This window comes from Perognathus longimembris, chromosome 24 (assembly GCF_023159225.1).
Source record: "Perognathus longimembris pacificus isolate PPM17 chromosome 24, ASM2315922v1, whole genome shotgun sequence".
NCBI lineage: Eukaryota > Metazoa > Chordata > Mammalia > Rodentia > Heteromyidae > Perognathus > Perognathus longimembris.
In genome coordinates, this window is record NC_063184.1 from 11145511 (window position 1) to 11170181 (window position 24671).

General features: G+C 38.9%; 1 protein-coding gene across 1 annotated transcript in view; it reads left to right on the top strand.

The window, feature by feature from the left end:
• Positions 1–24671, top strand: part of Zgrf1 (zinc finger GRF-type containing 1) — a 58512-nt gene that overhangs the window by 3793 nt on the left and 30048 nt on the right. The window contains exons 3-10 of the mRNA XM_048333604.1: positions 2280–2360; positions 3590–3649; positions 5374–5556; positions 5845–8056; positions 9533–9606; positions 11931–12014; positions 14325–14513; positions 21036–21159. Of these exons, the coding sequence (XP_048189561.1) occupies positions 2280–2360; positions 3590–3649; positions 5374–5556; positions 5845–8056; positions 9533–9606; positions 11931–12014; positions 14325–14513; positions 21036–21159 (3007 nt within the window). The remainder of the gene's footprint in view (positions 1–2279; positions 2361–3589; positions 3650–5373; positions 5557–5844; positions 8057–9532; positions 9607–11930; positions 12015–14324; positions 14514–21035; positions 21160–24671) is intronic.

Sequence of the window (24671 nt, forward strand, 5' to 3'; positions counted from 1 at the left end):
CTCTGCCACTTGAGCCACAGCGCCACTTCTGGCCATTTTCTGTATATGTGGTGCTGGGGAATTGAACCTAGGGCCTCATGTATATGAGGCAGGCACTCTTGCCACTAGGCCATATCCCCAATGAGCAGTTTTTAGTACATAAGTGTCCTAAATAATACACTATGCTTTATCTGACAAGCTTTCCTCTTTCCCTGTTATTCATAACTTTTATACCAAGAAGTTTTTAAACAAATCCATAAGAGGCATGAACGAGATCACGAAATGATTCTTTACTCTTGGAGACTCGCCATGAGGCAGATGTGATGACAGGCCTGGCTGGCTTGGAACTGTGATCCTCCTGTACAGCAGAGATTATAAGCATGAATCGTTGTGCCTGGCTTTTATTATTTTTGTTTTTTGAGACAGTGTCACTACCTTTGTCCCTGTTAACCTCAAACTTGTAATCCTGCTGCATCTGCCTCCTGGGTAGCTGGAATGATAGATACGTACCACCGTGCTTGGCTTTTTATTTATTTTTTTTTTTATTTTTTATTTTTTTGGCCAGTCCTGGGCCTTGGACTCAGGGCCTGAGCACTGTCCCTGGCTTCTTCCCGCTCAAGGCTAGCACTCTGCCACTTGAGCCACAGCGCCGCTTCTGGCCGTTTTCTGTATATGTGGTGCTGGGGAATCGAACCTAGGGCCTCGTGTATCCGAGGCAGGCACTCTTGCCACTAGGCTATATCCCCAGCCCCCGTGCTTGGCTTTTTAAAGAAAAATAATTGAATATTTTTACGGCTCTAAAAGCAGTCATAGAAAACATTGAAAAAAGTGACATTGCTATGATTTTTTTTTTTTTCAAATTTCTCTCACATTTGGTAGAGAAGTCAGCTGGGTTCTCACATCTGCTCCATCTGATTTGCAATCCAGTCTGGCACCATTACACACGTGTAATTCTGGGTAACTATTCTTCGCCTGAAGAAATGAGCAGAAAGGCAAAAACATCATGAAGGTCGTTTTGAGCTCACAGATACCTGTACAGATTGTTGAGACCTCTGGGAGTCTGGACAACATTTTGAAATCTAACTGTGTGAATCATAAGTTCTTGGTAAACCAATAATTGTTTTCTTCCAGTGGTTGACTTGGAAGTATAAGATTATTTTTGATGCTTGTAATTTTACTTTTAATGTCTTCCTTATATTTCCCTGTTCTTGTGGGTTTTTTGCTACTACCGAAGTAGCTAGCTTTCTGATTTCCTTCCTTCCTTCCTCCCTTCTTTCCTTCTTTCCTTCCTTCCTTCCTTCCTTCCTTCCTTCCTTCCTTCCTTCCTTCCTTCCTTCCTTCCTTCCTTTTCTTCCTTTCTTGTGGGGGTTGTTGGGAATTGAACTCAGAGTTTTGCATAAGCTAAGAACACATTCTAAAATTGAGATTCACTCCAAGCCTCCTTTTATTTATGTTCTTGTTATTGCCATAATACCTGTGCTTTTATTTTAATAAAAGATGTTTTACAGCCAGTCACCAATGGCTCACACCTGTAATCTTAACTACATAGGAGGCTGAGATCTGAGGATCACAGTTTGAAGCTAGCCCAGGCAGAAAAACCCCTGAGACTATCTTGTACAATAAACTTGAGCTATGGCTTATGTGGTAGATCACTAGCCATGAGTACAAAGAGACTCAGGGACAGTGCCCAGGCCCCGAGTTCAAGCCCCAAGACCAGCAAAAAAATATTAAAAAAAAGAAAAAGAAAAAAGGTATCTTGCCTGATCCTGGTGGCTCACAACTGCAACTCTAGCTACTCAAGAGGTTGACATCTGAGGATCAAAGTTCAAAGCCAGCCTGGGTAGGAAAATGCTTAAGATTCTCATCTCCAATTAATCTTCAAAAAGCTGAAAATAGAGTTGTAGCCCAAATGGTAGAACTCCAGCCATTAGTGATAGTTAATGCCCAGTTCTGGCACATACACACAGGAGAACGTGCCTGCCCCCAAAGTGTCTTAAATATTTCCTATATATATAGAAGGACGTATAAAAAGTTACATTGAGTTGAGCTGAGAATATGGCTTAGCGGTAGAGTGCTTGCCTAGCATGCATGAAGCCCTGGGTTCAATTCCTCAGCACCACATAAACAAAAAGCCGGAAGTGCTGCTGTGGCTCAAGTGGTAGTGTTGGCTTTGAGCAAAAAGAAGCCAGGGACAGTTCTCAGGCCTTGAGTTTAAGGCCCAGGACTGGCAAAAAAAAACAAACAAAAAACAAAAAATTACATAGAAACTATGTTTTTGCTTTTGTATTTTTGGAAATAAGGTCCTATATACGCATCAGAAGACAAAGAAGTCAAAAGTGTGGCAAGATGGGATTCTGAAGCTCACTCATGTAGGAAACAAAGTAAGTACAAAACTACCAGTTAACAGAGTCCAAGAGCTCAAGGACCTTGCTTTTGATGGAATGTTAAGGAAACTCTAGATGATGAAATGTTAGCTATGTTTGCACTAACAAGATACAAAAACAAACATTTATATATTATTTAATTTGTATTGATTAAAAACATTGTTGAGTGTTTAATGTGTCATGCCTAATGCTCACCCCCCTCTCACCAGTAAGAAATCTTTATTTTCATTTGGCTTAAGGATTGGGAGAGGCAAGAACAGGGTGATTGGTTAAGAAGTTGCCTAGGGGCTTAAGGGAGGTGGTCAGGCTGAAGCTGTGATGCCAAGCATTGCAGAAAGCCCCTCAAAGGCTGGTGTCCAATGCTTTCAATGTATCGGTCTACCTAGGAAAAGAATTCTTGGGTCATAGGGTAACTTTGTTTACTCTTTGCTAAAGTGCCAAACTCAAGAGTGATGAAAAACACAGTACTAAAAGGACTAAAGGAAAATACACTGAGAAATGACTTGAGACACAGAAGAAAGCTGTATTACCTTAGCTTCTCTTTTCTCCTCTAACCCTCATATTCAACAAGATTTTGTTATACCTCATAAACAGTTATCCTATCTCCAATGTTAATTCCTCATTGCAAGTACTGGTCATTCTCAATGCTCACCCCATACATGCTGTTAAAATATCTCTGAATTAGTATCAGGCCCTTTCAGTCCCCTCTACTGCATTCTAATTCTGTTTTCCCATTTCCATTCTGGGATCCTGCTAGTGGAAATTCAGTTCTTGAATCTCTTATGTGTATACCTGCACTTTCTTAGTAAGTGTAAATACTTGAAGTAGACGTACTTTCAGATGCAAGTCAAACAAAATGGATAATTCTTTCATTCCATGGTTTACTTGAGCAACAATTTGTGTGTGTGTGTGTGTGTGTGTATGTGACAGTGCTAAGGCTTGAACTCAGGACCTAATGATTTGGCTTAGTTTTTTTACTCAAAGTTGAAACTTTACCACTTGAGCTGTACCTCCATTTCCAGCCTTTTGCTGATTAGAGGTAAAAGTCTCTTGGATTTGTCTTCCCAGGCTGGTTTCAATCTGCAGTCCTCAGATCTCAGCCTCCTGAGTAGGATGACAGGTGTGCGACACCAGTTCCTGGCTTATATAATCATTTTTGACATGCTGGAAAAAAGATGAATTATTTTCTGGTCCTTTTTTCTAACATTTATTTTGTTTTAACACAGGCAACTTTATATGATGACAAAGGAACATGTTTGGAAAGCCTATTTCTTAAGTGCTTTGAGGTATTTTATTGTTTACCTTATTTTTAAGTTATAATTAAACATTCTCCTTAAATATTACTTTGTGAATACAAATAGTATAGTCATGATACCAATGCTAATAATTATAGCTGATATTTGTATATTTATTATAAATAAACTCTATGCTAAAAGCTTTTATATGCTATTAAATCTTGCCAGGAATGATTATTATTACTACTTTAGATTGGGTGTACAGCACAAAAAGATTGTATAACTTGCCTACATTCATAGGATTATGGTAGCATAGCTGACATTTAAACCCAGGATGTGACTTCTGGGTCTACTCTGTTACATGAAGATTTTTGTTGTTGTTGTTGTTATTCTGTTTTTTTGTATTTTTCCCTTATTGGAAAAAAAGGAAAGGAATCGAATTAAAGACATTATTTTTATAAGAATGAAGGAGTATTATAGTTGGTTTTCTCTGGATTTATTTACTAGCTAGCTAACCCAACTTCTCTGTGGTTGGGTACAAACATTTCCTAATTCATCCAACTTCTCTGTATCTACTTTCCATAGAGTTTCTGAGGTTGGTTAATAAGATCAAAATAGCTAAATATAAAGTGCTTGGAAGTTGAGTACATTGATTTTAAATGTATTAAAATCCATATTATTATCACTATGTGGACTGTTGGCCATGACATGTCATTCAATTTGAAATTTGTATGATATTAATAGTAGTTACACTTTGGTATTTATAAAAAAAAGGGTCTAAGAAGAGAGGAACCATATTAGTAGATGCTTAATTGACTAGAGCTGCTTTTTCATCTTGATTTTATCAGTAAAAGATTAATCTGATAAAGATTTTGTGTATTTTCAAATTAGGTTGATAATCTTGTTTTTATTCTGCAACCAGAAGTAGTGACAAATCATTAAAGTGATTAAAATGCCTTTTTGGGGAATATGCTTATTCAAGTAACAGAAATAAGTCATAATATTTAGTTGTGGTAATTACAAATTTTTGATTCACATGTGTTTATAAACACATAATTTAGAATTAATTGGTTTTTTTGGAGGGTTCTAGTCCTGGGGCTGGAACTCAGGGCCTTGGTGCTGGCTAGAGCTCAAGGCTAGAGCTCTATCACTTGAGCCACAGCTCTACTTCTGGCTCTTTGGATGCATAGTTGGAGATAGAGTCTCTTCGACTTTCCGGCCTGGGCTGGCTTTGAACCATGATCCTCAGATCTCAGCCTCCCAAGTAGGTAGGATTATAGGCGTGAATTGCCAGCACCTAGCTAATTGATTTTTTTTTTTTTTTTTGCCAGTCCTGGGGCTTGAACTCAGGGCCTGAGCAGTGTCCCTGGCTTCTTTTTGCTCAAGGCTAGCACTAAACCATTTGAGCTACAGCACCACTTCTGGCTTTTTCTGTATATCTGGTGCTGAGGAATTGAACCCAGGACTTCATGTATGCAAAGCAAGTAATCTACCACTTAGGCCATTTCCCCAGCCCCGATCTTTTTGGAGTTACATAGATCCTAAGTAAATTCTTTGAGTGGGAACATTCACTTTTGTTTTTCTTTGTGCCCTCAGCATGTGACAAAGAGCCTCATGGAGAACTGTTATATATTTATGAATGAACAAACTAGGGAAATTTGTTATTGTATTCTTGTCACTTTTTTGCTTGTTAGTTAACTAGTGTATCATAGTATGTAAAGATTTAGCAGCTCATTCCTTCATTTAACAGATATTTATTATCCTTTAAAATTTAGGTGAAACCAGGAGATGACTTGGAAAGTGATCGATACTTAATCACAGTTGAGGAAGTTAAGACTGCTGGGAGCAGAGTAGTTAAACAGGATGTCATTGAAACACCAGAGTCAAATTCAAGGAAGGTTGTATCTTCTGGCCGCTCTCTTGGATGCCAGCCTGCTGGTTTAAAAAGGAACTTCGCTGTACGTGCAAAATAATATATCAATATATGCTTATAAAATCATCTGAAAAGTTTTTTTTATGGTCCTTCTCATTAAAATGTTACTTCATAGTTTATTTTGATAGCAAGGCAATAAGTTGTAGTTAGAAAATTTTTCCTAACAAACATATGTATATATTTTCATTTAGCAAGCTTTCAATATTATTTCCTTGCCTTATGTAAAGCTTACACATTCCTTGATATTGTTAGCCAATTCATTTCACATTTTCTTTGTAGATAGTAATATAACAATTATTTTTACTATTTTTAGGGTTATCAAAGACCACATCAAGTCCCAAAGAAAGTGGTTGTTACAGAAAATGCTACATCATCTGAAACACTGGAGACAGAGAAACCCTATTTTCCATTTTTCCCTCCATTCTCAAGCACACCTCCTTTGTTTTCTACAGTTGGCAAGAGAGTTATAAATAATATGCCAACAGTCCCTGAGAACATTTTCACTTCCAAGAACATAGAAAGAAACACCATGCCTTGTTCTTCAGTTGTCTCTTCTTCATCCTTCAATAGTGACCCACAACTGCTAAGTGAAGAAAATTACTTTTGCTCTTCTATCAATTCTAAAAGTAGACATTCAGATTCTCTACTGAACAGTGAGCCCATAAGTGCAAATAGTTTGGTACCACACTATGAAGTTTCACAAACTATCAGAAGCAAAGCACAAATATTAGCTCTTCTGAAGTCCAACTCAAATCATAAGTATAAAGACCTAAATTTTGAGATTACAGGAAATTTTTCTCAGGTAGAACCACAAGGAAGTTCTGAAAAAATTCCCTCTACATCAAAGTATTTACATCAACAGGAAGAGTATGCTCAGACAAAAGGCACAGAAAATCTACACGAGGAGCGACCATCAGAAAATACTACAAAAACTAAAAGCCGGTGGTCCATATATCTATCTTCACAGAGTTGTCCTGTAGATGAGAATGATAGAGAAGGGAATCCTGAGTCCCAGGAAGATGACATAAATTTGAAAAACTTTTGGGCACAAAAGAACATACAGACCTTTGAAGCATGCCCCCAAAATGGAAACAACCACAATCAGTTCTGGAATCTGGAAGAAAAGTTAGAATCTCCTTTCTGTGAAAGCAGCAGCTTACTGGTTAGTTGTAACAGTGCGGAAAACAATGGCTTATTATTGGCATCCGATACTCAGAAAAATAGTAAAATATCTCTTAATGATAATAACAGAGTGTGCATAGAAGACCCAGTTTGCATTAGAGAAAAGGTGGTCAGTACATGTGGACCATTAGAACAAGACGATAAGCCAGGGTCACCTCTGCCAAAATCAGAATATCTGCAAGGTGAACCCTCTCTACAAAACAAGTCTAGTCTCTCTGATGGTACCGCAGGTATGTCTTCTGAATGTCATACTGGTAATGAAAGTCCAAGTACTGTTTGTGAACCTTCACAGCCATCTATAGAGGTAACTTTTAATCTAAGCAATTTTGAGATCAGTGACACAGACGAGGAATCACTGTATGAAAGCAACAGACATTCCCAGGATTCAGAGCATGAGGAAAAGGAAATTTTGGTTAACGATGGCCAGTCATATGTGCAAAAGGGTTGTGAGGATATAAACTGTCAAGAAATTGGTAGTGAACATTTACCATTTTTAACAGCTGCTGGTGGCAAACCTAAGGAGATATTGCCCAGAAAAGAGCTTCTGTTATCAGAGTTTTGTGATAGAATCTGTGTGGGTTTTGACACTGGCCCTTGCAAAGATGGAAACACTGGAAAAGCAACAGAGGAACAGGATGGTGACACATTAAGCAATTTTGACTTGTCCTTAGAGTGGAATGACGTTGATGCACACGTGGATAGCAACAGAGGTGCTGCTAAACCTACCCAAAAAGTTAGAATTAACTATGATTGTGCTTCACCTTTGAATAAAGGTTTAAATAGGGGCTTACATATTCTTCATTTTTCAGACACAGCCACTAATCAGATTCCTAAAAACAAGGATGTATTTTCAGAAGATGCCCACTCTCAGCCTTCTAGTTTGGAAAGTGACCTAGACAAAAATGAAGTTGAGGTTTTAACACCAATCTGTGACACTGATGATAGTATCCAACTATTAAATACCAGTCAGGATCACTCTGAATATATTGCCTTTGATAAGTCAAAAACTCAGAGTTTCAGTTCTTTTTTTTGCCCTCAGAGGAAAAATCATCCTATTTCTGAAGAGGCTGAGGCATATATTCCGGAAACGGGAGATTTGGAAAGGATTAGAAGTTCAACCCAGGATTATGTTGCAGTTGAAACCTCAAGGAAAAGCACACACACCTGGAGTAACTCTAGAGATTGTTCAGAACTTCCTGGAGTAGTAAATGACTTTTCCCTCTTAAAATCACTATCTGAACATAGTACAGCTTTAGAAAGTGTAGAAATATTTCAAAAGAAAGACGCTGCCTTTAAACAACAAGGAATTGAGCAAACATATGAACCAGATAGCTTTCCTGAAGGTACCATATCTGTTTTGGATTTTTCTCTTTGTAGCTCAAAGGATGAATAGATATTTACTCTGTTACTTTAAAGATTTAGGCAGCCATGTGGAGGGTGGAGGCTCATGCATTCCAATTTAGCACACTGAAATTGAAGGATCACAATTCAGGGCCAGCCCTTGAAGAAAAGTCTGTGAGACTTTTATCTCCAAGTTAACCACCAGAAAGCTGGAAGTAGAGATGTGACCCCCTTCTGTATCACAATCTGATGGGTCTGCTTTAACTGTTTATCTTCTGTGCCCTCCTTTTCAAGAGCTTTGGTTTGGTTTATTGCTGGTTCCCCAGTGTTGGCATGCTGTGATTAGAAAATAACTTCTGAATGAATAAATAATATTTTCCCTAAGTCATGGATTTAAGATGGCCTTAGAAATAGCCTCAGGAGCTTCCCCCCCCCCTTTTCTGTGGCTACACACAGCAATAGTGTAATTATTCACTTCAACTTCTTTGTTCATAAAAATTGATCAATATTTCATTTTTAGCATTTTTACTGTAGGTGATTAGCTATTGACAGTATTTATATTAATTTTTTTTAGTTTAAGTAGTTGTACAAAAAGAATTTTAGTTCCAAGTAGTACTTATTTTTAAAGTTAGTTTGAAAAACCATAATACAAGGAGACATTTCTGTTTCCTACTTAGTAATTAACAATGTATTCAAGTCTAACTTTCCCCCCCAGTATTATTAGTGTTTTCAAAAAAAGCCTTCATTAAAGCTTCAATCAAGCTTGCTAGGTTAATATATCCTTTCACTTGAGTCATACCTCTAGCTATATACATACACACACACACTCACATATTTTTTTGTTTTGTTTTGTTTTGTTTTTGGCCAGTTCTGGGGCTTGGACTGTCCCTGGCTTCTTTTTGCTCAAGTCTAGCGCTCTGCCACTTGAGCCACAGCACCACTTCTGGCCGTTTTCTGTATATGTGGTGCTGGGGAATTGAACCCAGGGCTTCATGTATACAAGGCAAGCATTCTTGCCACTAGGCCATATCCCCACCCCTCTAGCTATATTTTGAACTTTTTTTTTTTTTGGTGTTTTTTTTGGCCAGTCCTGGTGCTTGAACTTAGGGCCTGAGCACTGTCCCTGGCTTCTTTTTGCTCAAGGCTAGCACTCTGCCACTTGAGCCACAGCACCACTTCTGGCCATTTTCTATATATGTGGTGCTGAGGAATTGAACCCAGGGCTTCATGTATACGAGGCGAGCACTTTTACCACTAGGCCATATTCCCAGCCCCATTTTGAACATTTTAATCAAGAAAAATTTCCAGCCTGTACAGAATAGTAAGATCGGTAAATTTCCACAAAACAGATTAAAGTTATCAAGACTTCATTATCTTAAAATCTTACATTCCTTGCTTCAGTTGTAGAAATGTTTAAAACATTAGAAAACTACCATATATATTTAATGCATAAGGCTGTTTCATTTTCTCCATTACAGCTAGGAAAGTATTTACTACAGTAGTTTCACAAGCTATACCAGTATCTCCTCAACTAAAGCAGAATTCTCAACAGGTACTGGTATATTTTCTTCTAAACATTATTTTATTTGGTGTGTAAGTCCTGTAATTTATAGTAGAATTCCAATATTTCAGAAAGTCCAAGGTTTTTCGATTCATGACACCCCTTGTCATGGATTCTTAACACTGTGGCATTGATTGGCCACAAGAAATAAATTCCTGACATTTCCAATCTGATTAAGTACTTAGTATTGTTAAAACAGTAAATACTTGTTTCCTAGTAACTTAGTAAGCAGTTTATTTTTAAATAAACACAACTGTTAATGGAATGTGTGCCCCTGCTGGAAACTGCACAACTTCTGAAACTTTGGAGAAGATTAATTGATACCACCCTATTCTTCCATACTGATTTTCTCAAAATAATTTTCAGATCTCAGCCTCCCAAGTATTATAGGTGTTAGACACAAACATCCATCTTCATGATAGTGTTCATTTTGAGGTCTAAGTGTTGGATCCAGGTTATTGAAATCCTTTACTGGGGTAGAACTCTAGGCTTTGTACCTACTGTTACCACTTGAGCCACACCACTATCCCCTTTTTTCTGATGGGGTCTTACCTTTTTTGTCTGGATGGGCCTTAAACTGTGATTCTCTTATGCATGCTGGGATTACAGGTGTACACCACCATGACCAACCCCTAATTTAATATTTGAGACGGGGTCTTGTTAAGTAAGCCAGACTGGTCTCAAACTCCCATCCTCCTGCCTCAGCCTCCTAAGTGTTGTGATTTCAAGTGTGCACTACTATGTTTGGCTTGATTTGGTTTTCATTAATACATAAAAAGTATGTGTATGGGGCTTGGAATGTGGCTTAGAAGCCAGGGACAGTGCTCAGACCCTGACACTGAGTTCAAGCCCCAGGACTGATAAAATAAATGAAATAAAAAAAATATGTATATATATATATGTATAAATAGAATAATACTAAATTTTCAAGTAAATTGTTCACATTAACAGAATTATTAGATTGTTATGTAGTCAACAATATTTTCCTGTTGTAAAAGTTTTAATTAAGGACCTGGGAATGTGGCTTAGCAGTAGAGTGTTTGCCTAGCATGCATGAAGCCCTGTATTTGATTCCTCAGCACCACATAAACAGAAAAAGCCAGAAGTGGCACTGTGGCTCAGGCCCTGAGTTCAAGCCCCAGGACTGGCAAAAAAAAAGTTCTAATTAAAAATCTAGATCAGAGCTGGGTGCCAGTGGCTCGTGCCTGTAATGCTAGCTACTCAGGAGGCTGAGATCTGAGGATCTGGCCCTGGGAAGGAAAATCCATGAGACTCTTATCTCCAGTTAACCACTAGAGCACCGGAAGTGGAGGTGTGGTTCAAAGTAGTAGAGCACTAGCCTTGAGTGAAAAAGCTTAGGGACGGTGCCCAGTCCCTGAGTTCAAACCCCACAACCAGCAAAAACAAAACAAAATAAATCAAAGCTGTGCACCTACCTACTCAGGAGACTGACATCTGAGGATTGTGCTTCAAAGCCAATCCGGGCAGAAAAGTTCTTATCTCTAATAAACTACCAATACAGCTGGAAGTAGAGCTGTGGCTCAAGTCAAAGAGCACTAGCCTTGAGCAAAAGAACCCAAGGACAACACCCAGGCTCTGAGTTCAAGCCCCAGTACTGGGGGTAAACCAATAGATCAGAATTTTTTAATATTATGAGTTTTAAAATTAAGTACCTTATCTGGTAGAGCACTTTTCTTTTTCTTTTTCTTTTTCTTTTGGCCAGTCCTGTGCCTTGGACTCAGGGCCTGAGCACTGTCCCTGGCTTCTTCCCGCTCAAGGCTAGCACTCTGCCACCTGAGCCACAGCGCCGTTTTCCATATATGTGGTGCTGGGGAATCGAACCAAGAGCTTCATGTGTAGGAGGCAAGCGCTCTTGCCACTAGGCCATATTCCCAGCCCCCACTTTTCTTTTTTGTGAGGGTGGCAGGGATAGGCTGTATATATAGAGAAAGTTAAACAAGATGGACTGTATTTATGCTCTCAAAAAACAAGCTTACCATTAAGTTATGTAAGTTTTCCCATCAAAATCATGAGTTGCCTGCAGAGATATATATATATATTTTTTTGGCCAGTCCTGGGCCTTGGACTCAGGGCCTGAACACTGTCCCTGGCTTCCTTTTGCTCAAGGCTAGCACTCTGCCACTTGAGCCACAGCGCCACTTCTGGCCGTTTTCTGTATATGCGGTGCTGGGGAATTGAACCCAGGGCCTCATGTATACGAGGCAAGCTCTCTTGCCACTAGGCCATATCCCCAGCCCCTGCAGAAATATTTTAATAAGCTAGATTTTAGATAACATACTGATATTTCATTTTAGTTCTTTCCCCTGGAGACTGAAGAAGATACTGCATTTCAAGCAGCTATTCCTCAAGAAATAGAGGGAAAAATCTGTGATCCTAAGGTAAAATATATAGTTTGCCTACTTAATACTTGGACTCATCCTGCCATTCATGTGGGGGGGGTATGTGTACACAGGTATTAAGAGTTTTCAGTCAGAAAATTAGCATAATAAAATTAGACTGGTTTTAAGAGTAAGAGCCCACTCCCTTCAGTGCTGAGAATGGAATCCAGAGTCTTGTCCATGCTAAGCAGTTGCTCTACCACAGAGCTATATCACCATCCCAAGAAAGACTATTTAAAAATTCCCTTGCTTCTACCTCCGTTGTTTTTTTTTTTTTTTTTGCCTTGAACCTTCTCTGTACTATTATTGAGCTAATAATACAGTGTATACAGTATCCATGTATAGTTAAGTTGTACTAGGGTTGGACAACAACCATATAGAATACAATTAATGAGTGTGTGTGGTGAACAAAATGAATGTGTTTATAGCTTTTATGGTCTCCTCCACCACTTCTACTTAGGACTGAATGCGTAGAACTTTATATAGCTCAAGCTGTAAGTAGTGCTACCTGCATCACATTAAAAACTAACACAGACAACAGATGAGTTTGTAAATAGTAATTCTATTTCTAAAACCCATGGAACCTCTGGAAGAGATACATGGCAGCACGGAAGACACTTATTTCCTTGTAAAGAGTAGATGTTCCCCACCAAAGAATTGATCCCCAGTACCACCAGAAAAAAGAAAAAGAATATTTTCAATAAGAGTTGTGTATATTTTGCTTTAGGATTTGAACTCAAGGCCTCAAGTTTAATCAGTTTCTTCGATTTTCTCATTCAGTTGTAGCTATACTACTTGAGCCATATATATACACCCAGCCCAGCTTGCTTATTTAATTATTGATTGATTGATTGCCAGCACTAGGGCTTGAATTCAGGGCCTGGGAGTTTTCCCTTAGCTTTTTCACTCAAGGCTGGTGCTCTACCATTTAAGCCACAGCTTCACTTCTGGCTTTTTGCTGGTTAATTGGAGAGGAGAGTCTCCCATACTTTCCTGCCCAAACCGGCTTTGAATTCTTCAAATCTGAATCTACTGAGTAACTAGGATTATAGGGGTGATCCACAAATAACCAGATCAAAAGTTTTATGTTATATACTTAACATATCTAAAGCATATACTAGGGAGACTTCAAATGGTGAAAATCATTTGAACAACCAACTTATGTTTAACAAAATGAACAGTAAGAAGCTGGAGCTGGAATATGTGTATATGGAGAATGAGGTTGAGGGGAGGGGGACAGGTGATGGAGAGAGGAAGAGTGGGAGAATGCATTCATAATACTCAATGTACATATGTGGAAACAGAGACAGGTAACGGGGGGAGTGGAGGAGTTGGGAGAGAGGGAGAATGATAAAATGAGTGACATTGATCAAGATGCATTGTACTTACAAAGTGACATGTTGAATTTGAAACCCCTCTGTACAACTATTTAAAGATTTTTTTTAAGTCTTATATGAAAGGGCATTTAGATTTAATTCTGTTTTTAAAATTAGTTTAGACTCTTGAATAAGTATTTTCAGATTATATACTGTTATCTTGTAAACTGTTGGTTAGAAATAAATGAATCCTTTATGAACATTCTTTACTTTTCCAGGGTTTTTTACCCTGGGTGGATTACAATCCTAAAACCCTCAAGGGGGCAGCAGAGAAAGCTGTTTGAAGCCTGAAAGTAGACTGCTTTTATGACAAGATAAAAGAATTTCCTAGAGGAACTAGTGAGCTTTGGAGTCATCTTAGGTCTTTGAAAAGGGCCCACTAACTAATTAGTTCAGTAGTCAAACTTAATGCTTTACAGAAGACTTCTCTTTCGCCCTTTCTATTGATTGGTTCCCATATGCCAGCACTATATTGAATGCAGGTAGTACCTAGGTGAAGGAAAAAGATGTCCACCCTCAGAGGACTTACAGTACATATGTATATAGACAAAGACAAACATCATTGCAGTATGAAACAATGAGTTCATAATCTTATCATGTCTATGTAACATAAATGTGTATGATATATAGCAACTGCAGAAAAAGGGACAACTAGTTCTTCCTCCTTAATTAGCTGATATCACATTTGTCCTTACATAGTAACATAGAATTCATTTATATTAATACTGACATGAATGTAGTTAAATTAATGCACTTTAAAGTGATTACACTTAACATGTTTTAGAATAATGGAAGTGTTTCTTGATTTTCAGTATTAGTCCTCTAGCATTTATTTTCATTAATATATAATAAAAAAGTTGAATTATATATTATTCTATGTATGTATTGTGAATACATACTTATGTCATTCTTATTTTTAATAATTTGCCTACAGCCTGTTGTGTTTCAAGGGCACCAGGTGAAAGGATCAGCTACTAGTGGTGAGATGGTCAGAGGACATAGCTCACAGCTGGTAGGACGCAGTCACTTTTCAGGTACCATGGACTATGAAGACTTCATGAAAGATATGTCCTTCTTGGCACCGGATTTGCCTAACCCTTATATGCAAGCTGAGTTCTTAGAGGTAAAAATATTTTTATAGTTGCATTTGCCAAATCATTTTCTTTGTGTCAATACTAAATTTTGTAAAGAAATTATTGATAAATCTTTGTATGGTACAGTAGTAAATGGATAGGAAGTATAATATCTCAAACTACTTAGGACCTGAGTAGTTTATTAGGTTGTCCTACTTGTAGTATATAGTTGTTTGTAATAGTGCATCATATCCTACTTTTAGCAGAACCCCTGGCCTGGAAAATCTGAGGATTCCATGGTTATCTGAGGCAAGTCAGCTCACAATAAGACTCTCCTGTAGTAGCTACTGAGGTACTCCTCCATTATTGCTAAATCTATGCTACTTCCTCATTCTTTTAGCATTATATGGTAACTCATAATTACAATTGTTTTTTAGTCTCATCCAAGATAGAGTGTCTGTTTCTCATTTTCTGTGTTTTTCTGAGAGGAAAATAAAATTGGAGAGTACCCTTCATAGGAAAAGAAACATGTCCATTTGTATTTGTAGTCATTCCCCGAAGTATTTTCTTTCATCGAATTCATTGCCACTGCTGAAACAAGTATTTTGTTATGTGTCATTCAGAAAGAAATCCATTAACCAGTATGTCATCTTTCAGACTTTCAAAAATACCAAAAATTTTATTTTATTTTATTTATTAATTAAATTTTGTTGACAAGGTGTTGTGCAAAAGGGGTACAGTTACATAATAGGGCAGTGAGTACATTTCTTGTAATATCTTACACCCTCGTTTTTTTCCCTTTCCTAGATCAGGTAGGCATATATACAATACCCAGTGTACCCAAAACATATACAGTAGCCACGTGGCATACGCCAAAGGAAATTCAGCTAGAACATTAAATATAACATCAACAATAGAGTTTGCTTATCCTTGTCTTATATGATCATACATATATAGCTTTTGAGCTATTGTGATCCACTGAGAGGTCTATTTTAGACCTTTTTATGTTCAGTAGTTGTTTGGTTTTAGTTACATAATGTAAGGTCACTGACCCAAACCTGTGGGAAATACCCTTTGACAAGAAGTTTTTTGTTTCGCAGACCTGGTCTCTAGTGTTCCCTCCCACCCACACACACACCCGACCTTAACAGTCATATATCAGGGAGATCATGCCCCTTTGTTTTCTGTGTTCTAGGCTTGTCTCGTTCAACATTATTTGTTCAAGTTCTGACCATTTCCCTGCAAATACCAATATTTTATCATTTCTAATCGCTATGTAGTATTCCATTGTGTATAGGTATCACATTTTTTGGATCCATTAAAAAATACCAAAATTTTTTATTGTGACAAAACCACATATCGCAAAATTTGCCATTTTAAAATGTAAAACTCAGTAGCATTACATATATTGGCATTTTAAAAAGTAGATCTTCAAAACATGGTGGTCATCTTAGACTTCCTTTTTTTTTTTTTTGCCAGCCCTGGGACTTGAACTCAGGGCCGAAGCACTGTCCTTGGCTTCTTTTTGGCCAGTCCTGGGCCTTGGACTCAGGGCCTGAGCACTGTCCTTGGCTTCTTTTTTTTTTTGGCCAGTCCTGGGCCTTGGACTCAGGGCCTGAGCACTGTCCCTGGCTTCTTCTTGCTCAAGGCTAGCACTCTGCCACTTGAACCACAGCGCCACTTCTGGCCATTTTCTGTATACGTGGTGCTGGGGAATCGAACCCAGGGCTTCATGTATACGAGGCAAGCACTCTTGCCACTAGGCCATATCCCCAGCCCCCTTGGCTTCTTTTTGCACAAGGCTAGCACTCTATTACTTGAGCCACAGCGCCACTTCTGGCTTTTTCTACATATGTATGTGGTGCTGAGGAATCGAACCCAGGGCTTCATGTGTGTGAGGCAAGCACTCTACCACTAGACCATATTCTCAGCCCCATCTTAGGCTTTTAAATTTCATTTTTTGGGACTGGGAATGTGGCTTAGTGGTAGAGTCCTTGCCTAGCATGCATGAAGCCTTGGGTTCAATTCCTCAGCACCACATGAACAGAAAAGTTCGCAAGTAGTGCTGTGGCTCAAGTAGTAGAGTGCTGCTAGCCTTGAGCAAAAAGAAGCCCAAGACAGTGCTCAGGCCCTGAATCTCAAGCCTCAGGACTGGCAACAACAACAACAAAAATCCATCATTTTTTCAATTATATTTTTGCTGGGTACTGGTGGCTCATGCCTGTAATCTTAGCTACTCAGGAGGCTGAGATCTAAGGATTGTGGTTTGAAGCCAGCCCAGATAGGAAAGTCCATGAGACTACAGTTAACCACCAAAAAGCTGAATGTAGAGTTGTGGCTCCAGGGCTCAAGTGGTAGAGCACTAGCTTTGAGGAAAACAAACAAATCTCAGGGACAGTGCCAAAGCCCTGAATTCAGGCCCTAAGATCAGCACACACAGAGACACATGCACACATCCACATATTTTAATTGACAACATAATTGTACTCACTAACGAGTTTAAGTGTGACAGTTTCCTTGTTGGAACCTTCAAAATTCTTTCTACTAGTTATTTTGAAATAGTTAATTGTTGTCAACTGTGTTATTTCACTTTGCTGTAGAACATAGAAATATTCCTTCTATCCAGCTATACCTATCTATCAATTAACTATCTTTTTCTTTTTGCCTGTCCTGGGTGATGAACTCTGGGCCTGGGTGCTGTCCCTGTGTTCCTTTTGCTCAAGGCTAGCACTTTACCACTTAAGATACATACAGCATTACTTCTGGCTTTTTCTGTGATTAATTGGAGATAAGAGTCTCATAGACTTTCCTGCCTAGGCTGGCTTTAAGATGTGATCCTTAGATCTCAGCCTTGTAAGTAGCTAGGATTACAGGCACGAACCATTGGCACTGGCTCCATTTAACTATCTCTTTTCCACCTCCCCAGCACCTTTCCCAAAGAATCACTGTGATAATCACTGATCTCTAATTCTATAGAGTAAACATTTTAGTTTCTATACAGGAGTGTTATATTTGTCTTTCTGAGCCTGACTTAATTAATATTATGTTCTCCAGTCCCATCTACATTGCTACAAATGGCACAATTTTAGCCTTTATCGTGGCTGAATATTTCATTATGTACACATACATATGCCATATTTCCTTTATTTACCTGTTAATAGACAAGTTGACTCCATATCATGGCTCTTGTTAATAGTAATGCAACAATTACTGGTGTGCAGATGTCTTTAAATTTTTTTTTTTTTTCGTCATGAGGCTTGAACTCAGGGCCTGGGTGCTGTCCCTAAGCTCTTTTGCTCAAGGCTAGAGCTCTACCACTTGAGCCACAGCTCTACTTCCAGTTTTTGAATGATTATTTGGAGATGAGTCTCATGGGGACTTTTCTGCCCAGGCTGGCCTGATCAGAGAGGGCCACAGAGGAAATACGAGCTACCTTATACTTTCAAAGAGATTGCTTCAGAGGATTGCAAAATAAAGAAAGTAAGAGTCTATATGTCACCCACAAGGTTATATTCTGGATCAAAGTTAACAGTGTAAAGTTCTTAAGTAATATGTATATATATATATATATATACATATTAAGAACTTTACACTGTTATATATACAATGTGGACAGGCCCTACCACTTAGTAAGAACTTCATAAAATAGTTATAATTGATAACATAGCTATACTTTCCCATCTGTGTGGGTGTCTTTCATTAGGCCAAACTGTTTTTTGTTTTTGTTTTTGTTTTTTTTTGCCAGTCCTGGGGCTTGGACTCAGGGCCTGAGCACTGTCCCTGGCTTCTTCTTGCTCAAGGCTAGTACTCTGCCACTTGAGCCACAGCGCCGCTTCTGGCCATTTTCTGTATATGTGGTGCTGGGGAATTGAACCCAGGGCCTCATGTATACGAGGCAAGCACTTTTGCCACTAGGCCATATCCCTAGCCCCTAGGCCAAACTCTGAATACAGAGACTGTGAGTGTTTATTTTCACATCCTTATTTCTAGTCTAACACCTGGGATCTAGTTGCTAGTCAAAATACTTTAAAATGTATATGTAAACTTTTGCAGAGACAATGCTGGGGATATGAACCCCAACTTTGTACACCCTAGAGAAGTGTTCAACCACTGAGCTGTATTTATAAACCTCAAAATTTTATTGTCATTTACTCAAAAAAAGCCCAATGAATACCAAAATAAGCAACAGATGTGTACCCGTGCGCAATAGTGTGCGTGCTTGCACACACACAGACACAGACATATCTCGTTTTACAGATCAAGCCAGAAGAGTGTGAAGTTACAAGTTAAAGAGCTCTTTCCCTCTGGTCCATCTCTCATCAAAAAATATTCTTTTTGGACATTGTGATGTATGCCAATAATCCCAGCACTTGAGAGGCAGAAACAAGGAGTTTTGAGAGCTTGAGGGGGCCTAGGGAGACCTTCTGTAACAGAACAACAAAAATAACAAAAAAGAATCTTAACAGGTTTTTTGGTTTATTTTTTGTTTTTATTTTTTTGCCAGTCCTGGGGCTTGAACTCAGGGCCTGAGCATTGTCCCTGGCTTCTTTTTGCTCAAGGCTAGTACTCTACCACTTGAGCCACAGAGCCAGTTCTGGCTTTTTCTATATATGTGGTGCTAAGGAATCGAACCCAGGGGTTCATGTACATGAGGCGAGCACTTTACCACTAGGCCATATTCCCAGACCAAGTCTTAACAGTTTGATAAGCAATCTTTCATGCATTTATTCTTTCACTCTTATGTGTATAGCAAGTCAAAAATAGGACTATACATTATCTCAAGTGGTAGAGAACCAACCTAGCAAGTGTGAATCCTTGAGTTCAAACCTCATTACTATAAAAAAATAGTAGTGATATGGCTGTTCAAGTCTAGGATATATTTTAAAAGTCACTATTTATGAGCATACTTGGAGTTTTGTTTTTGTTTTTTTGCCAGTCCTGGGCCTTGAGCTCACGGCCTGAGCACTGTCCCTGGCTTCTTTTTGCTCAAGGCTAGCACTCTGCCACTTGAGCCACAGCGCCACCTCTGGCCATTTTCTATATATGTGGTGCTGGGGAATCGAACCCAGGGCTTCATGTATATGAGTCAAGCACTCTTGCCACTAGGCCATATTCCCAGCCCGTACTTGAAGTTTATATCATCTATAGAGATTCTCTTGACCTGAAGATTTAAGAATTACTTTAGCCTTGGGAAGGAATTCATAGGCTTTATATTTTATGTTTTGCTTTCTTTTCTTATTGATTTCAGTGTTTACTGCATCCTTTTTGGAACACATTTTTTTTTTTTGTTGTTGTTGTTTTTTTTTTGGCCAGTCCTGGGCCTTGGACTCAGGGCCTGAGCACTGTCCCTGGCTTCTTCCCGCTCAAGGCTTGCACTCTGCCACTTGAGCCACAGCGCCGCTTCTGGCTGTTTTCTGTATATGTGGTGCTGGGGAATCGAACCTAGGGCCTTGTGTATCCGAGGCAGGCACTCTTGCCACTAGGCTATATCCCCAGCCCTTTTTTTTTGGCCATTCCTGGGCCTTGGACTCAGGGCCTGAGCACTGTCCCTGGCTTTTTTTTTTTTTTTTTTTTTTTTTGCTCAAGGCTAGCATTCTGCCACTTGAGTCACAGCGCCACTTCTGGCCATTTTCTGTATATGTGGTGCTGGGGAATCGAACCCAGGGCTTCATGTATACGAGGCAAGCGCTCTTGCCACTAGGCTATATCCCCAGCCCTTTTTTTCACTTTTTAACCAGTCTTTAATTTTCAATTAGTTGAAGGAGGTACATATACACTCACAAACAGTAATTCAAAGAATCAAGAATTTGGAGTATCAACATGTGTACACTACTTCATGTATTTTTTAGAACGTAATTAGAATGTTGTCTAGTTTACATGTAAAAGAAGAAAGAATTAGTATCACATTTCCACTTCCACTTTAAGTGTTATCAAATTACATTTCCTCAAACTCCAGTAGAAAGCACTCTCACTATGACAAGGGGCAGGGAACTTACTGAACAGAACTGCTACACAAATTTTAATGTTCTCTGGAGTATCTTTAAATGTCTGACATACAGAAGCTAAGGCAGATGGATAAAATGATAGCTAAGCCACATCCTTAGAACAGAAGAGCAAGGCTCCAGGATAAACAAATGCTAACAAGTGAAAGTTGCAGTGTACTGAAAAAATGACATAGGTGCCTATTGCCCTCCACTGAATACATTTTTTTTTTAATGCTTTTTTTTGACCAGTTCTGAGGCATCAGCTCAAGGTCTGAGCACTGTCCCTGGCTTCCTTTTGCTCAAGGCTAGCTCTCTGCCAACTTGAGCCACAGCGTCACTTCTGGCCTTTTCTATATATGTGGTGCTGAGGAATCAAACCTAGGGCTTCATGTACACGAGGCAAGCACTCTTGCCACTAGGCCATATTCCCAGCCTTTTGGAACAAATTTTATAGTTCTTTACCTCACCATAGTTCTATGTAATATGCTTGAAATAATTTGTATAATATAAATTACCTGAAATCAAACAAGTAAGACTTTCATTGTCTTATTCAGTAAGAAGACTTTGTGTTTTCTTATTTCTGGATAGGTAATATCACCAGAACAAAAGATCTCTACATTGAATCCAGTTTCTACATTTCCTTTGAACTCAAGAGATGAAGACGTAGTGACTGAGTTCTCCGAGGAATCTCTGAAAGCAAGAACTTTACCTGGTGATCTTTACTTTCTCAACTACTGTGTCACTCTTAATATGTATTCATTCATGTAAACTGCAGTGATTTATTCGGGAGATAGTTACTAATCTAAAATATCTAGGAACTGGATGTAGTGCTCTCTCCCCTGAAGCCTTCCCCTACTTTTTCTTCTTTGATTTTTTTCTCTTGAGAGGATAGATGATCTAAGTACAATACCACCTTTCTAGTTCTTCCTCTGCAGGGTCTTCCACCTTTATCATACTTCATAGCTGAAACTGCAGACCTGATACCTTCTTCGCCCAAGGAAGGGCTTCCTGTGAATGTCATGAGCACCACTGTTATCCTTAGCACAATCTCTTGGTTTCCTTCTGCTCTGGGATTCTGGCAGCATCTTCACTTGCTGCCATAACCATTGTACCCTAGAGTTCAGGGTTTCATATATTTTGATTAGTTCTTATGAACATCACTGTTTCTTGATAGCTATAGTATTCTGTAGGATCTCTCTTTTTCCTTTTCTTTCTTTTTCTTTTGTGTGTGTCTGCGTGTGTGTGTGTGTGTGTGTGTGTGTGTGTGTGTGTGTGTGTGTGTGTGTGTGGTGATACTGGTAGTTGAACTCAAGTTGTGAGCCATATTTCAGTCCTTTTTGGTCTGGTCATTTTTAAATACAATCTTGTGTTTTTGTGTCCACCTCCCCAACCTCCCACCTGGCTCAATCTGGATTTCTTTTTTTTTTTTTTTAACATCAAACTGAAAGTAAATGTTTTTTAATTTTTTTTTCTTATTTATTGTCAAAGTGATGTACAGAGAGGTCACAGTTTCATATGTTACGTCTTGGGTACATTTCTTATACTGTTTGTTACCTCCTCCCTCATTCCCCCCTCTCCCCTCCCCTTTTCCCTCATCCCCCATGAGTTTTTCAGTTGGTTTACACCAAATGGTTTTGCATGTTTTATAATTTTTAATTTAAGAAAAAAAATTTTGCCAGTCCAGGGGCTTGAATCCAGGCCTTGGCACTGTCCTTGAGCTTCTTTTCCTCAAAGCTAACCCTCTATCACTTGAGCCAATGTGCCACTTCTGGCATTTTCTGTTTATGTGGTACTGAGGAATTGAACCCAGGGCTTCATGCATGCAAAGCAAGCACTCTACCAATAAGCCACATTCCCAGCCCAAATTTTATTTATTTTTATCTTTCAATTTACTTTATAAAGCTGATACACAAAGGGATTACAGTCACATAAGTCAGGTAATGAATACATTTCCTATCATATAATGTCACCCTTTCCCTTGCTGCCTCCAAGTCCCTTCCTCCCATCTTCACCCACAAGCTGTTCACTTTCCACAGTACTGCTTCACTTATTTTCCCCTTTTCCCTCATGTTCTGTGCCCTCCCCACCTTCCCAAAGAGAGACAAACCAGGCAGAAAGAAAACAAATAGCAACAACAACAAAACCGTCTTGTTTCCATTTCTTGGAGTTCATTTTGATATATATTATTTTATATGATCAGAGGCATCTAGACATTGTGCCTTTGTATTTCTTTCCTAAGAATACCCTCTCTTTGTCTCACTGTGTATGTCTAGAGTCCTGTATAATTGATCATGTCCCAGTATATTGTAGATTTAGCTTCTGCATATGAGAGAAAACATGAGCCATTTGTGTCTCCGAGCTTGGCTGTTTGTTCTAGGTCCATCCATTTCCCTGCAAATGACATAGCATTATTCTTTCTGATGGCTGTGTAAAATTCCATTGTGTATAGTCACCACATTTTTTGGAACCCACTCATTTGAGCAGCTTCAACATCTTGGCTATTGTGAATAGTAAGCAATGAACATGGATATACAAGTATCTTTATGGTATCCTGGTTTGTTATGTCAGCCTGGATTTCAATCCTCTTATTTACACAACATGCCTACCTTTTTCTGTTGAGATGACGTCTCCCAAATTTTCTGTTTGTGCTAGCTAGGACTGTGATTTTTCTGATCTCATCCTCCTGAGTAGTTTTAGGCATGAGCCTATGAAGCGTGAAGTTGTAGGTAATTTTTTGGTTGTGAAAAATTCTAATATGTATAGGTAGTTGGGTTTGAGATGGTTAATCCATTTGGTTCTTAGAAAGCAAAACACAAGGCAAGTCAGGATGGGAGGAGAGGGGAGGCATTCTAAATTAAGTGAAGATCCAGTGGTGTTACAAGTGAGTTTTTTTCATTTATTCCATGAATTTTTAAACTTATTTTGTTTGTTTTGTTGGTTGATCTATTGAAACAGAGTTGATGTAGCTCAGACTGTCCTGGAACTGGAGATCTTTGTCACTCTGGAGGGCATGGGGTCTCAACTGTGTGACACCATGCCCAACTGTGAATCTTTTACTTCTTTTTGTTTGTTTGTTTGGTTGGTTTTGTTTTTTGCCAGTCCTGAGGCTTGAACTCAGGCCTCAGCACTGTCCCTGGCTTCTTTTTGCTCAAGGCTAGCACTCTGCCACTTGAGCCACAGCGCCACTTCCAGCTTTTTCTATATATGTGGTGCTGAGGAATCGAACCCAGGGCTTCATGTATATGAGACTAGCACTTTACCACTAGGCCATATTCCCAGCCCAATCTTTTACTTCTTTAAAGGAATTTCATCCTTTCTGTCCATGTTTACTTGAATAGTTTGTTGAGTGCTTTATAAAAAAAATTCATTGGCTTATCTACTACTCTGGTTCTTCCTAAATGATCTCTAGAATTTACTCCCAACAAAGCAGTCACTTTGTCAGCAAAGTACACATTGTCAAGTAAAAACTTTTACATTTGTATAGTTCCCGTGAGGTTTATTCATTGTTTTGCATTCAATGCTGTTAAAGTATCTCTTTTTCTAAAGTTGCTGATAGAATGAATTATTATAAAGACTCATCCAGACAAGTCTGCCATGACTTCCAGTAGATCAAATTAAAGCTAACATTTTTTTGTCTTGAGAGTAACAGTAATTTTGGGAAGTTCATAGGAAATTACAATCACCTGATATTAAATAAACCATGAACTTTAGTTTTTTTGTTGTTGTTTTTTGCCAGTCCTGGGGCTTGAACTCAGGACCTGAGCACTGTCCCTGGCTTCTTTTTGCTCAAGGCTAGCATTCTGCCACTTGAGCCACAGTGCCACTTCTGGCCATTTTCTATATATGTGGTGCTGAGGAATCGAACCCAGGGCTTCCTGTATATGAGGCAAGCACTCTTGCCACTAGGCCATATTTCTGGCCACCATGAACTTTAGTTTTTGGAAAAGAGATGCAAAATAAATATCAAAACCTTAGAATTATCCTAGCACCAGTGGCTCATGGTTGTAATCCTAGCTACTCAGGAGGCTCAGACCTAGAGGGTCACAAGTGTCCTCTGGAGGAAAGTGTATGAGACGTGGCTCAGAAGTGGAGCATCAGCCATGAATAGGAAAGCTAAGAGAGATTACAAGGCCCTGCCACTAGCAAAAGAAAGAAACATAAAAACCAAACTACTTTCAGATTCTTACCCCAATAATGCCATGTGTTAAACATGTTCTTTCTGGG